The following is a 16,080-nucleotide window of genomic DNA, read 5'->3' as shown; positions in this document are numbered from 1 at the left end:
CAGAAACAGCAGCAACGTGGTTAGAACCTATTGTTATACCAGGAGACTGCAAGGCAAATATATTTGCTGTTATCTTTGGTTGTGAGGCAATTCAATCAGTTGCTGGGTAGCTGCAGGGTAACTCGGCATAATTTCTATGAGTATAGAAAGGCTCTGTATTTGGGCTGTGACTTCTCTGACCAGCGTATGGCTTCAAAGATCCATAAGGAGTCTCCATCCATTTGTAATGGTGCAAATGATTGGTAGATACACCATGCTCTTTGGCAGTCATTGCATCATGTTAGTCATGTACTACTGACTTTTAGTTGGTAGCATGATATCAATAACTACATGTCAGTTGTGTGTAAACAACATGTACAATAGCTTGTAACACTGAATAAAGATACTGGTTCTACAGGTATTCTGGGGAAGAAAACCATGTAAACACACCTAGTTTATAAATATGCAATATTTATAAGTGTCTATATGTAAAACATGAACCGAACCAGCTCCTGCTAAAGTGATCTGATGGTTTTTAATTTCAGGGAGTCACTGAAATTTGCAGAAGTTCACACGCATTGTAATAACCTAAACTGTACATTATGTTTAAGGGACAAAGCTAAAGGTTAATCTTCCTATGCTGCCCCAGGGATGAACTGGCCTTTGGTTACCAGCCACTTTGGGAAAGACTTCTAAAGCAATGAAGATTTTGTTTTTCAAAGATATATTTAATCCCAGTGGGCACCAGTCAAAATCTGCTCTGTAGAGCAGATAGATTAGATGAGAGCAGCATCTCTTAAGTTCTTATCAACTGCTTTTTTTCCAACTTTGATCCTGATATGGCGCTTTTGTTTCTCACTCACCTGCAGAGCCTGGAGTTTGCACTGTGTTTGGAGATCCTCACTACAACACTTTTGATGGACGGACATTTAACTTTCAGGGAACATGTCAGTACGTTTTGACGAAAGACTGCTCCTCCTCTGCCTCACCCTTTCAGGTGCTGGTAAAAAACGATGCCCGTCGGACCCGTTCTTTCTCCTGGACAAAGTCAGTGGACCTTGTGTTGGGCAGAAGCATAATCAGCCTCCAGCAGCACCTCACAGTGAAGTGGAATGGGACCCGAATTTCACTACCTTGCGAGACACCGCAATTTCAGATCGATTTGGATGGTTATTTGCTGAAAGTGACAACCAAAGCAGGTAGGACAAGTATATGTGTGTGTCTGTGTATGTGTTTGTGTGTCTTTTTTCTCTCTGAAGAACTTCTGAAGTTAAACATAAACAGTAATCAGTAAAAAAAATGATAGCAGTAGTAAATATCATTATAACTCTTTAGAGATCAGAAAGCCCACAGCACTTTCAAAATTCCTGCAGGCCACAAGCAGACAGAAATCCCAGCTATGAGTTTGAAGTCTGCAGGATACTGCTAAGCTGTGTTTCATTCTGCGGCTGACAATTAGCTGCCTGAACAGACAAATGTACCATGACTTTCACTTTACTAACTTAAAAGTGGCTTATGGAGAGAATGGTGGGTTGACATCAACCAAATGTGACGACCAAAGCCGCTGTATCACTCCCCTCCTCACCTGGACAGGGAAGAGAAAATATAGTGGAACACTCATGGTTCAAGATAAGGACTGGTAGAGATCACTCAGCAATTACCATAATAGGAAAAAATAGACTCAGTTTTGGGAAATTAGTTTAATTTATTGGCAATAATATTAGGGTAGTATAATGAGAAATGAAGTAAAATCTTAAAAAAGCCTCCACACTCCAAATCCCCTTCTTCACAAACTTAACTTTATTCCTGATTCTCTCTACCTCCTCCTGCCCTGAGTGGTGTAGGGGGGATTGGGAATGGGATTTGCAGTCAGTCCATCACATATTGTATCTATCAGTTCTTCCTCCTCAGGGGGAGGACTCCTCACACTCATTCCTTGCTCCAGCAATGGCGTCCCTTGCACAGGAGACAGTTCTCTGCAAAGTTCTACAATGTGAGTCCCTCCCATGGGCTGCATTTCTTCACAAACTTCAAAAACTCAGGTCCCTTCCACAGGGTGCAGCCTTTCAGGAACAGACTCCAACGTGGATTCCCCATGAAGTCATAAGTCCTGCTAGAAAATATGCTATAGGGTGGGCTCCTCTCTTCATGGCTCCTGGTTGGGCTTCCCACAGCGTCACAGTCTCCTGTAGGCATCCATCTGCTCCAGTGTGGAGTTATCCAGGGGCTGCAGGTAGATCTCTACTCCAGCATGGACCTCCATGGGCTGCAGGAGGGCAGCCTTGCCTCACCATGGTCTGCACCCTGGGCTGCAGGGGAATATCTGCTCCAGTACTTCCTCTCCCTCCTTCTCCGCTGACTGCAGAATTTTTTATCTTACACTCTCCCTCCTCTTTCTGACTACAGGTGCACAGGGCTTTTCTCCCCCTTCTTAAATATGTTATCCCAGAGGTGCTACCAATGTTGCCAAAGCCGAGCCCATCTTGAAGCCAGCTGGAATTGGTCCATCTCAGAGCCAGCTGCAGTTGGCTCCATTGGACATGGGGGAAGTTTCTGGCAGCTTCTCACTGAAGCCACCCCTGTAGCTCTCTGTTTCCAAAATCTTGCCATACAAACTCAACACACTGTATTGTTTGATACTTACAGATAAGAACAGAGAGGATATCAGTTCTTAAACATATAATTCATGTTTTCCGAAGTTGAAGCCACATACCTTGCAGTTAATGTGATAAATTATATAAATTCACAGTTATAGATGACTGGAATGAGTTTAATTTGTAAAATTATGGAGATATTTCACTGGGGATATCCAGCAAAATAGAGGCACTGGTTTGAAAAGCAAGGCCTAATTTCCTGTTCAGTGCCATCTTACTTGGCTTGCTTTGTGCCCAAGTAAGAAGTTGTCTGCAAGGAACAAAGTCTACAAGCACCACAAGCAAGAGGAAATTAAAACCTTATAGAATGTGCTTCCTTATTTGTAGAAACAGGGAAGGGAAATAGCATTCTCTCAGGTCTTTTGAGTCTTAGAAATAACATTAATTGTTAAAATGCTAAACCAGAGAACTTACTTTTGTTTTGATAAACTGTTCTGAAACTGTAGTATCCTTGCATGGATAAATACTGGGGGGAAGTTTAAAACTTTCTCATTAGCATGTGTTAGGTACTGCTGTTGTCCTGAGAGATTTCACTTACACAGTGAAGTACTGTTTCAGTGAGAATACTATTTACTGTTAATTCAATTAAATGCTGTGTGAAGGCAGTGAAACCAGTCTTTCTTATGGAGTGATACAGTCACAGGCGTGACACATAGTCATACTCATTATCTAGCATAATTTTTTTTCAAGGGGGACACTAGCACCCACTGTTGAGCTGAGAATTTAGACACCTGTTCATATAGCCTCTGGAAAAGTGAGTCTGCATAATGTGGATCCCGGCTCTGGGCTCATTCCTCAAAGTGGCAATGCAGATTTTTGTGGCTGTCTGTAAAATGCACACAAGTTGACCATTATTCACAACTTCTAATTAGAAGCATCTTGAGGACTTTTCTTTGCAGCCAGCTGAAGACCATGATTTCAGGCGATGTGGATTTCATTAGCCAACCACAGGCCAAGGAAAGGTTTTCAACTGAAGATGAATGACAGCTAATCCTGCGGCTATTCCATTTGTCTCTGGTGCAAGCCTAATAAATGACTACATGCATCCTTGTCCATGTGTTGGCAGAGGAAGTGCAAACATGGCATATGACAACATACCAAACAGTGTGTAATCACTGCAAATTATAGCCTGAATAATTCCTCCCCTTAACGGAGCAAGATCAGGTTTCTCTTGCTGAATACAGCATGATGGGCCAAGTCCTCCTTTCATCAGCACATAAGGCCTGAATAGTAGCAGAATGACCTGGCTCCATTTTTCTGGGAGAGGACAAGCAGCAGAGAAGCTGTAGAGAGGAAGAATGTGCTGAGTAGAACTGGTTTAAAGGCAAACATTTTGTTCCACAGGAAGTTCTGAGTGCCGGGGGAAAAAATTGGAGAAATTCCTGTTTCAGAAGGAAACGTGGATTTTTAAAAAATATATGATTTCCCAGTGCGGGGTGAAAAAAGAGAGGAGGAAGTAATGAAAAATCAGCAAAACTGCTGCACTAGAAGTAAAATTCAAAGTAAAATTGGGCTGGGAAATGCAGGATCTGGTGCTTACAGCTCAGCCAGCATTCCCACGGATTTTGGTTTTCCTTTTGCAGAGCTGGGAATTGAGCCTTGGATAAAACAGGGAAGCCCAAAGCTTCAGGAAGTCTTGTGGTCCCTGGCTACAGGGCAATGTGCATGGCAGGGCAGTCCTGGAGTTCCATACCCTGATTGCTCAGGCTTCCAGGCAGCCCACCAGGCGAGCTGGCAGGAAACCAGCTTGGAGCCTTGCCGGTGCTGTGTTGGAAGTTCATTGGATACAATATGTCTCCCTGAAGTATTTCAGATCTGATGAATTGGCATTTTCCAGTGAAAACCTGTTTTGTTGCTGAATTCCTCACGAGCTGTAGCCCTGGATGCCACGCAGCAGCAGTCCTTGCACTCTGCACTGGCAGCTGTGGTGTGCTTGGGATTTGTTGAGTCCTTATGCAAATTTGTGTGTTAGAAAGACAAAAGAGTAGAGTTTCATGGTGCTGTTGTTACTTATCTATTCCTCTATTGCACAAGCATTTTGTTGTTTTTGTTTCTGTGCTATTTTTTCCACAGAGCCACTTTGCTGCCCTTTTTCTGTACCCCTTTGGCTTTAAATCTTTAGGGAACAGTCATTTACTAGTTCTTGAGGATGCCTTTTATCTCAAGGATGCCATGAAAAATCATGCAGAGCAATTGATGAGAGCTCTCATAATGGGGAACTCAGTGTGTGATATACATAAATCCAAAAAGGTGTTTTTAAATGGACTAGAGCAGACAATGTGCCAAGTTAAGAAATCAAGTAACAAATAGGTTAAGCATCCTTCAAAGAGAGGGGGTAATTGGAAAAAATGAAAAAGTAACTCAGAGAATATTCCTTTTCTGCACATCCCCAGATGGGACAGATGTTACATCCTTTGGCTTCTCATCTCTTCGATTCTGATTCTTGTCCAAGTGTATGGGAAACTCATCCATTTTGGGTGGGGGGAAGAAAGACGGGATATAAGCACCAAGAAACTCTTCCAAACAGTTTCTGTCTGCCAAAGAGACCATTTCAAACACTGCTCTGTAGCATGATCCCGTCTGTCACAGCACTTACTGGTTTATAGAAACTAACTGGCCTTTCTGCTTGTGAACAAAAAAAGGCACACACTGCACAGTGTGATCAGGCTCCAACAAAATTATCATGCATGTAGGATTAAATACCCTTCCTTGTTACTCCAAAAAGGAATAAGCTCTGTTGCGGACAGAGACCTTTAGGCTGTTCATCAAAGCCAGAAATTATCCTTCCATCTGAGCAATTACTGCAGAATAAAGTGTAATTAAGCCATACCAGTTAGAGGAAAGTATGTTCGTGTGGTAGTTACATAGTGAGTTTTTTGAATGAATCCAGTCATCAAGGCAGGAATCTCTAGATTTCAAAATGTGCATTTTTATATGCTGAGAAGAAAAGCCATAATTTTGTTATTCTTCTTCTGCATACCTGCATTCTTTTTGCAAGTCTACAAAAGCTATATGTAACAAGTAAATTAACTGAGACGAAGAGGACATAAATATCCAGAAAAATTTTCAAGTTAACCTTTCATACTTAATTTATTTTCACTGAAGGTCAGTAAGTTTTGTGTTAAGGAAGAAAAAATAGTCCTAAAAGGAAACTTAAGGTAGAATCCTTAGCCAGTCTTTTCTGACTTTGTTTAAAGTAGGGAGCTTCTGAGACAGCTTCTCTGGGGGAAGAACTTGAACACAGCCTTAGGAAATACAGTTATTTTCTGAAAAGAACTGTCTGAGAATTTGGATCTTGATGCTTTAAACTTTGAGAAAGTTTGTGATTCTCAAGTCTGAAAAAATCTTGGTTTATAAGTTAATGGCAAGTATTTTCTAAATGCCAGCACAGCAGTATTAATCTTGTGTCTGTAAATCAAGCTGTGTTTTGTTTTGTTCAGTGTTGTCAGAAGCAAAGACAGCTGGATTTTGAATTTGTCCAGCAACGATAATGTATGAAGCAGCTTAAAAGGCAGCTTTCCCCTTTGCCACTGTGCTGGCCTCATTAACAGTTGTAGTCTTGCACAATTTCTCAGTTGGCTGGGTGTAAAGTGCCTTTGGAGGAGGAGACAGTGGCCCCATCCTTGCTGGGTTTATGAGATAATTTGAAACTGATTCCAGGCTTAGTTAGCTCAGGATACATTTGTACTACTATTGCTAACCTGTGGTGGTAAGAAAACAGTGTAATGGACTGTAGTGACTGGTGATGCAGAATTACCTTCACAGCCTTGCAGAGTAAATCATTCCCAAAACTCTTGGAGATGTGGTGTAACCTACACAAGCACTGGGGCAGGATGTTAAGATGGACCCTTCCATAGCCATAATTTCCCCTTGAACCTCACCCTGTTCCTCTGCAGCACAGGTAGGAATTGTCGTAGGAGACAGTGGGATGTGTTGCTGAAGGAAGGGTTCTAGCTTTGAACTGAGTCACTGGTATGTTAATTACTTACACGAGGATAACGACAGGATTTGGATCACACAGTGACAAGCACTGATTTACAAGAGGAAAGGGTGGTGCTAAACCAGCCCGCACAGCAAATGAAGGAAACTGGAGTGAAGCCCTGATCCTGCACCTCAGAGTGATGCTCTTTGGTATTCTTGGCGGAGCAGGGGGTACAGGGTAAAATCTGGATTATCCTGTTGAAAAGCAGGTTCCCGTGTTTATGCTTAACTAATGGCTACTCACAAGTATTTTATGAGAATGAGTTAACATCAGGAAAATTATTTGTGATGTTCAGATGCAGGGTTCCTGCAGGTGTGACAGAACCATTCAGGAGACATTGGAAGTAATTACAAGAAAGGCTGTTTTTGGGTAGAAGTTAAGCAGTAATGTTTCTTGGTGTTGTTTTTTATCCCAAATGATATCAGAATTTTTTTCCCTTATGAGCTGCCTATTTACTTCTCAAAAAATGGAATTCATTTAATTTATAGTCACTCAGGTAAAAACTAGGAGTTTAGTCTCCACGTGATCTCTGGCCCCTCTAGAGTTTTGCTGGGAACAGAAGGGCATTCAGAAAGTAATTTATTCCCTCTGCATTAGACAGTCCTGTTGTGATCCAGAGCTGCCTATTTTACCCCATCAAAGGGCCTAGACAGCTGACTTAAGCTAGACACCTAGCTTTTAGATGGGTACAGACAGATAAAATGGATTTCAATCACAAAAAGTGACTTTGATTTTGGAGTTCCAGAAGTGCCAAACCTTCCTGTAAAGCAAATTGTAGCAGAGGGCTTACATCCCTGCCACCTGAGGAAGGTTAGATGTTTACCATCATTTCTCAGTGTTGCTAACTTATGCAGATGACTTCAAGAAGTTGGTAATTAATGCCTTTTGAATGAACAGTTTGAATCCAATTCAGAATGCTTTCTTGCTACAGTTTTGCCCATCTGATATACCTTTGTTGTAATTTTTTAAACTCTTTTTACTCCCACAAAATAAATTAACTTGTATTGGAACAGCAATTCACCCCAATGAGTGATCAGTGTCAGCTTTGTAGGCAAGAATAGGATGTTTCCCATAAGGTCACGGCTGGAGTCTCATGGGCCATGGACATCTTTGTATGACCACTACCTGTGCAATGGGTAACAATGGTTGAAATTCAGGGTCCCCTGAAAGTCAGCTAGAAATGTACCATAGCAAATTCAATTTGCAGAATTTTGCAAGAGCCCTCCTTTGATACTGATATCCTGACTTGGCTCCGTATTTTTTAGGATAATCCCCTTCATTAGCAAGAAGGAACAGAAATAAGAAAAGATAGGCATGAATGTACTGTAATTGACTGTAATTTAAGAAACGCTGCACTTGCCAGAGGCACTTACTGCAGCTATATAGAAATCTAACAGCATTATCAGAACTAAACCAATGGCTTTGTTCAGGTTCTCATTAACACTGTTTCACAGAAATAAGGAAACATAAGGTGCAATTTGTTCTCCTAAATTTCTTTTTCCCTTTTTTTTTTTTTTTTTTTTTGGTGCATTTTTGTCATATGTTTTTATTAGGCTTGGAAATCTCATGGGATGGAGACAGTTTTGTGGAAGTCATGGCTGCGCCTCATCTGAAAGGCAGACTCTGTGGTCTGTGTGGAAATTACAATGGGCACAAACGAGATGACCTGATTGGGGGGGATGGGAATTTTAAGTTTGATGTGGACGACTTTGCTGAATCCTGGCGTGTGGAGTCCAATGAGTTCTGCAGCCGCCCGCAGAGAAAACCCGTGCCCGAGCTCTGTCATGGGACAGTCAGGGTGAAACTCCGAGCTCACCGGGAATGCCAGAAACTCAAAGCGTGGGAGTTCCAGAGCTGTCATTCAACCGTGGATTATACCACCTTTTACCGGTGAGTGGGGCTTGCTGTGGACGGAGATACTAAGTTACTGTGTGAGGAGAAAGACCACGTAGTAGGCCCAGTTTCAGGAGCACTTGAACACGTGTTGAGATATGTTTGCTAAGAATTAATATACAGGCTTATACTATGGGAGGTTTTCTGAGTCCAGAATCAGAAGATGGTCTTGAGCAAATAGACCTGAGCAGCCAACAGTGGGAAAGGCAGGCAGGCTTGTGATAACCTAGAGAAAAAGTGCTTTTGGATGCTGAAGAAAGAAGGGGAGGAGACTTCAAAACATTTTTGTAAAGTCTCTCTGGGTTCAAGCTCAGTTGTAAAGTTGAGGCTGACTTCAATTGCTATTGCTTGTGGTCCACAGAAGAGTGTCTTCCCAGAAACATTTTGAAAATTACTTTATTAAAGCAGGGATATTAAATATGTCTGATGCCTCTTGGATGATGTGGTTTGGGTTGGGGAGTTTGAAATGGGAGAGTTAACAAAAAATTCCATGCATGGCCTGTCCTGCCTTGGGAGAAAAGAAAGACAGATGAGGATCTAGAATCCTTGTCTGAGTGAATTATTTAAGATTCTTTTATCTTTAAAATGCTTACAGTTGAAACCACAAAGACATATTTTCTGTTCTTTAATTGGCATGAGTTTATTTACTCCTCAGTCAGTAAATACAGTTGTCTATTCTTTTGATTGCCTGACATAAAAGGTAAGAGCAAGCTGAGTTACAGTTTTATGGTTGTGGATGGAGCTGCCTGATCTTTGTGCTTCCAGCTTTCTCCACTTGGGCACATCCACTGAACTACTTGATTTATTAGGAAAAGCTTTCTAGAATGACTTGCTTTCCCTTATGAATTGCCTTTCCTCCTTTTTTATTATGAGACAGAAATACTTTTATCTAATCCAGCAGAGTACATCTGAGACTGGGAAATGCTAGAAGAAGACACGCAGCTTGGCTTGTAGTCCGTGTGCCTCTGCACTTATTTGCTATGGTGTATCCCTGTGCTAGGAGCCTGGCAAAGAGTAAAGATTATATTGTGTGCAGGTTATAATACTTTATCTTTTCCAATGGCTGAAGGCACCACAGAGAGCACTAGAGAAGCTAACACACACACAGGGTCTGTTCTATGCATTTCAGCAACATTCCCATCTCACTTCCATCTTCCTTTAAAGGTAAGTGATGACAATGCAAGTGGAAAACAGGCACAGAGAGATTTGTTTAATTTTGCAGTGGATTTTTTGTTCCTTTTTAAAAGTAGCTCATGATTAATTTAGTGCAATACACTTCCTGACACCACAGCAGAAAGTGATTTATATTTTGGCTACAACAGTCAAAAAAATTCTACATGCTTGCACTCAAGAATTACCATAGAGCTTTTCTGTTCCTTTAAAATAATGTCTAATGTTTGTGCTGGAAAGACAATGAAATCAAGCAAGTATTTAATTTGATTGTGTCTTTTTGTAGAAAAGTGTATTTTTCCCTCAGGAAACATTATGTTGAAATGACCATCATATTTTGTCAGAAGTAGCTGTTCGTTTCCATTTAGAGGTTTCTAGCTGTTAAAATGCTCAGCTTCCAACATAGGAATGAAGATAAACTACAATTTATAGCTAAATAATGGTATGCAATAGAATGCTGCTTCTTGTTAGAAGTTGATAAAGTTGCAGCAAGGAATTTTGTCAATGATCATGGCCCTTTTTCAGACCAGGAAGTGTCTGCAAGGAGGTAATGACTATGGGACACACATTCAAGAAAGATTTGCATTTTTCATTGATTTATTTTTAAATATCTTTACTGGTGATGTGCTTTTGCAGGAGATTTAGATTTCCATTAAAAGAAATACAAATTAATACAGCTTTTACATAAGGGTTGTTTTTGTTGTGGTTTTTGGTGTTTTTTTTTTTTTTTTTTTTTTTTTTGTTTTGTTTTGTTTTGTTTTGTTTTGTTTTTTTTTCTTTTGTTAAGCATATTTAGTCAATGTTCTCTAATTTCAGGGCAGGTTTAACTAGATTTTTTTTAAATTCGGCTTTTTAACTCTGAACACTCTCCCAGCAGTAAGAAAAGGGGGGAGGCAGAATGATAGGGTTGGGTTCTTTTATTTTCTCCCAATGTCCTAATTGAATTGAATAGCTTCTCAGTTTTTACCCTCCAACATTACATATTATGGAATTTTTCCCTTTGAAATACTACATTTTCTAGAATTAGCATTTCTTGGTCATTCTTGCCTATATTACTGACATTGCTTCATTTTCATTTTTCTGCTCGGGTAGTGACCTGCTGTTAATACAAATTCTCAGAAATAGAAATAAACTCAGCAGGAACATTAGGAATTAGGGTGTGTTTTCTCCAAATACCAAAAAAGGCAGCGAAGAATGCATTGCAAACATTTGTCTGACATTGTGTTCCTGAGGAGATTTCTGTGAAGATATCTCAAATTCATTTTAGGTCTCATTCTTTTTACAGCTGTAGTTTCTCCGTTTGTTAGCCATCTAAAAAACATACAGCATGATTGTCATGATTGTTAAGTGAAAAGGATGTATAGTTCATGTTTTAAAGAGTAGAGACCTAGCTGCATGTTAACTCCTGAACTTGACCTTGAGAGATCTGTGACACCTTAGGTTTTGCACCTTGCCCTTAACCCCTTTTCCGTGATGTTGTGACTTTGGTGACTTGTGTTTCCCTGCAAAGCACATGGCAGAAGAAAGTACAATGTAAGTGTGTGAGAAAGGATTTTGAAATAACCCTGACTGCAGGCTAACAAACTTAGTATCTAATTTTACACCACTTTTTTAAGTGCTTTGTTTTGTAACTAAACACATTCTATGGTTTTTTAAATTGTGGTTTGCTTTGTTTAGTTCGGGGCTGGTATTTTTTGTTTGTCTTTAATACATTTCTAGTTGTTCAGTACTCATGAGTAATACTCTAAAAATAACTCTTAGGGTTCAACATTTTGGAGGCAAGTTCATTAAACAGGAAAACTATTTTTTAAATTTCTAGGAGGTTTTAGTAAATCCTGTGTGAAGAAGAGATTAGCAGTTAGTGTCATTACCGTTGCCACTTGTCTGTTTTGGTATTTCATTATGTCTAACCATCCTGGAGTGGTCCTTGAAAAACTTAAGTTAAAGAAAGTTACCAAGGTTACTCAGTATCAAGTTTTAGTCAAGATATTTAAACCATGTATGCAATAAACCTGTCACTCAAACTCCGGAAACTGCTCTTGAGTATAAGCAGAGCTAAAAATAGGTGATACTAGCTCAGTATCTGGTGCTGTTGTTACCAGAAAAAGCTCTATCCCATTATCGGGAAATATTATGGTACATTTTAAGCTCATGGATGAGGATTTAGGGATCTTGCGGGACTTGAAAAAGAAGAGGACGACTTTCTGTGCTCACCAAACCCTACCCCATGGCTGATCTCATTGTGCATCTTTGAGCTGTTCTGTAGCAGGGGCTTGCAGGTGACTCCAGCAGGTGAGGCCGGGGAGCAATGTGATCATGCAGGGCCGGTTACCTGTGTGGGACCCTTTTTTTTAAACAGTTGCATCAACAGATTTGGAATGTGATGTCGACATGATATATCACCTGTCTCTAATACACCTACACTGCAGCTGAGTTCACAAATGACTAATTAGACAGTGCTTGAACCTCTCACTACTGCCTCAACATTGGAAAAAAATTCAATGTCTTGGTTTTGCCATGCAGTAGATTTCTCTATTTCATATTGGAAAATTTGTGTCCCTAACTCTTGAGAGAAGTCTTTTTAATGATTATTACTCTTCCAATTATTAGTATATATATTTCCTGTTGTTATTATTATATTTTTAGCAAGCAATAGCACTCTGAATAATTAATTACTCTTTTTCTCATTTGTAATTGTCCTGGGATGCATTTTTCTCTTAAACACTTGAATTTAATCATCAGTATTTTAGGGCAAGCAATAATTAACATACTAATAGCATCATTTGTCTGAATCTGTTAATCACATGCATTCAAGAATTGCAAATCTACTTTATTGCAATTCTTAACTTAAATCTTCCTTGTGATGTGATGACATTACTCCATCTACAGTTCTGGGTTAATCAGCTAATGAGTTTCTACATCAGTTAACCTATTAACTTTATGCAGTTAACCACTGCAGTGTTGCAGTTTTTCTAAAAATTTCCGTTGAACTAGAGAAAATATTACTGCTTGGAGTTAAAGCAAAAATTGCAATGTTGTGTAGCCTGTTGGATCTCTGTTACTAAGACTGGCAGTGATGCCGTAAAATTGTTGCAGAGAACGTGTGAGCCAGTGCATTGCAAAGATAATTACAAACTCGGAAACATGGAGACCAAGGGTTTGTGGCTTTGAAGCAAAAGGTTTGAAGGTCTTTTTCCCTGTTAACAATTATGTCCTACAGTTGTAAAATTCATGTGATTATGCCACTATGTTCACTCAGCAGGACAGTACAAAAACAATGTACACGGAAGAATTACTTGAGAAAATCCTGTTTCAAGTGTTTGAGGGGTGGATGGAACTGGGATCTCTGGAACCCTCAGTTTACTGCCAAAGTGAATATTGCAAAATTCTCCCTGCAAGGTTTTCAGGTCCTGGCTGTGAACTGGGGCACAGCAGTTGCTCCAGCTGAGGCCAGGCTGCCCCAGGGCTCCTCTGTGGTGTAAGTACAGGGCAGCTGTAGCTCTTAGAACTCACCAGGGTGACTCCTGTCCTGGCTCCTGCTCCTGAACCAGCCTCCACATGTGTCTTTCCATCCACCCCAGGGCAGACCTGGTCTGTGTCCCCCTTTAAGACAAAGCCAGTGGTGTTGGCTCAAGAAAGGGACTGATGGCATGAAACTGTGACTGGTCCCCTCACAGACCTGGCACAGAGCAGGAGTTGGCTCTTACTTACACTAGCCCTTGTGCTGAGGAATGGATGCTTCTGTGCCTGTCAGATTATCTGCCTGAAGCTGGCCCTGAGTCTGGGTACTAGCAGCAGTGTAACCACAACAGAGAAGAGCTCAGGATGAAACAATTTATTCAACTTCTTGGGCAAACTGTCATTGAGCAGCTGCACAACCCAGGGTACTTCTGGTTGGAAAGAAATTTAAAAATATTTGAAACAATTCTTAATTACTTTTTTATTTTTAAGGAAATCTGCATGAGGATGTGAGTTTCTATGAACCACAGAATCACAAAATGGGTAGGGTTGGAAGGAACAAGAGTGGGGTCATCTGGTCCAACCTCCCTGCCCAAGCAGGATCATCCTAGAGGCACATGGCACAGGTCGTGTCCAGAGGGTTCTTGAGTATCTTCAGTGAGGATATTCACCTCTTTGACCTTTCTGGGTAATCTATTCCAGTGCTCAGTCACCTGCACAGCAAAGTTCTTCCTCATGTTTAGGTGGAACTTCCTGTGCATCAGTTTCTGGCCACTACCTCTTTTCTTATTGATTTGCACCACCGAGAAAGCCTGGAAACACCCTCTTGGCACCCCACCTTTAGATATTTATACATATTAATGAGGTTCCCTTTCAGTTGTCTCTTCTTGAGGCTGAACAGGCCCAACTCCCTCATAAGTTCCTGAATCCTTGTTGCCCTCCCTGGACCTGCTGCAGGAGCTCCATATCTCCCTTGTACCCAGGAGCCCAGAAATGGACACAGCACTCCAGATGTGGCCTCACCAGGGCTGAGCACAAGGGCAGGATCACCTCCCTCGACCTGCTGGCAGTGCTCTTCCTGATGCACCTCAGGACACCATTGGCCTTCTGGGCCACAAGGGCACACCACCAGGTGCTTCTTTGCAGAGCTGCTTCCCAACAGTTTGGCCCCCAGCCTGTGCTGGTGCATGGGTTTATTCCTCCCCAGGTGCAGGACTCTGCATTTGCCTTTGTTGAACTTCAGACACTTCCTCTCTGCCCATCCCTCCAACCTGTTGAGGTCCTTCTGAAGGGCTGCACAGCTCTCTGGTAGTAGATGCACAGGCACTGGGAGAGCCAGTGTGTCCCCAACCCTTGCAATAGCTCTGGTACTTGGGAACCAGTTCTCCATGCGTATCTGTCTGGGCTACCTACTGCCTTTCTTTAATGCCCCAATATGAATTGATCCAAACCACTCAATGTCAGCCTGTGTATTTTGTGTAATGCTGTGATGAACTGCTTGAAATACAGATAAGAGGCACCATGACTGAGACTGCTGGTGGCTGACAGTGCTGACAATGAGAGAAAACGGACTTTGTGGTGTCTGATGCATTTTGGGATTTCTAGGAGCAAGCATCAAAATGTCCTACCTATATGCTAATGGTAAGGAGTAGTGCAAAACTACTGCATATATATTAGTCTATAGATCACCATTGTTTTAAGCCCCCTCCTTGAAGTAGTTTTCATCTGATAAAGCCAAGAGTGAGTGAGTGCAAACTGCCAGAAAAATACTGTTTAGATGTAAAGATTAGAAGTTTGTATTTGGACAAATGGGTTGAGTGGTCAGAAAAGATAAATCTAAAGCCAAGCTGAGCTCAATTATCTGCAGATCATGATTCCTCTTCATCTTTCCCCACACCCCTGACCTTGGTGGGGTATTTTTCATGTAACCAAGTCCCATCTACTTGTGTCTGTTTAGAAAAGTACCTCAGGAATTTGGGGCTAGAAAACATTCTTCTCTTTGTATCAGTGGTTATTACAGCTGTAAAACATCGAAGCAGGGCCAGAGGATTCACAGATGTCTCCTTTCCTGTTGAGGTATTGGGATTCAGTGGGGGAGAGGGATTAGGATGGAGAGGGCTCCAAAATCTGACAAAACAGTGCTGTTGGATAGACACCATTCACTTGGGACTGTCCATAGCTTGCTTCCAGCCGAGGAGTGCATGCTTCCCCAGTGACCCACTTTGTACTTCCCTATATGGAAAGTTAACTTTTTTTTTCTTTTTCTTTTTTTTTTTTTTTAACAAGGAGAGATCTGTTATAGGAAAACCAGATGAAGCAGCGTACTATACTACTATGTGATTAAACCCCTGGAAGTTTCCTTTCCTTCAAAGGATGGCATGTTTGGAATGTGTTTGTTTTGCTTACCTAATTACATGATCACAACCATACCTGTCCTTTTACACTGAATGAGAGGTTATTTCCTACTGCTTGTAAGTGCATTATGAGGCTTCATTTCTCACTTTTCCAGGAAAGAACTTCATTTGTCATTATCATGGATGGAGTTATATAGAGACTTGTGATGAAAACCTGCCTTTGCCTACTAAAGCTTCATTTCTTTCTGGTTTATTACCTGGCTCAATGAAATTCAAATCAGGTGTTTCATAACCGATTGCCGTCTTCCTCATTGTCCATTGTCTGACAGATGTGAAAACTCTGCATGAGAAACTGTAAGGTCAGCCTGAGATGGAAATGATCCTAAAGGATGGGTAGGCACTATGGAGTAGGGAGGAGGGGGGAGACATCTGACAGAAAAATAGGGTATTCCCAATGTCCTTATCATTTGTCACTATGAACTGCATTCTTAGAATTTGTTGTTCCTAGATTTCTTTTAACAGAGGTTTGGTAGTTTGGCTTTAGTTTTTTTTGTTTTTCCTACAGTGCCTTGAAGTCATGAGGTGAAAT

General features: G+C 41.1%; 1 protein-coding gene across 3 annotated transcripts in view; it reads left to right on the top strand.

Moving 5' to 3' along the window:
- Positions 1–16,080, top strand: part of BMPER (BMP binding endothelial regulator) — a 147,960-nt gene that overhangs the window by 94,358 nt on the left and 37,522 nt on the right. For all 3 annotated transcript variants that reach the window (XM_066192400.1, XM_066192396.1, XM_066192401.1), the window contains 2 exons: positions 849–1,178; positions 8,169–8,505. In XM_066192400.1, coding sequence (XP_066048497.1) covers positions 849–1,178; positions 8,169–8,505 — 667 coding nt within the window. The remainder of the gene's footprint in view (positions 1–848; positions 1,179–8,168; positions 8,506–16,080) is intronic.

This window comes from Chamaea fasciata, unplaced genomic scaffold (assembly GCF_029207755.1).
Source record: "Chamaea fasciata isolate MVZ Bird 193981 ecotype frontalis unplaced genomic scaffold, bChaFas1.0.hap1 SCAF_1, whole genome shotgun sequence".
NCBI lineage: Eukaryota > Metazoa > Chordata > Aves > Passeriformes > Sylviidae > Chamaea > Chamaea fasciata.
This window is presented reverse-complemented; position numbering and strand designations above follow the sequence as displayed.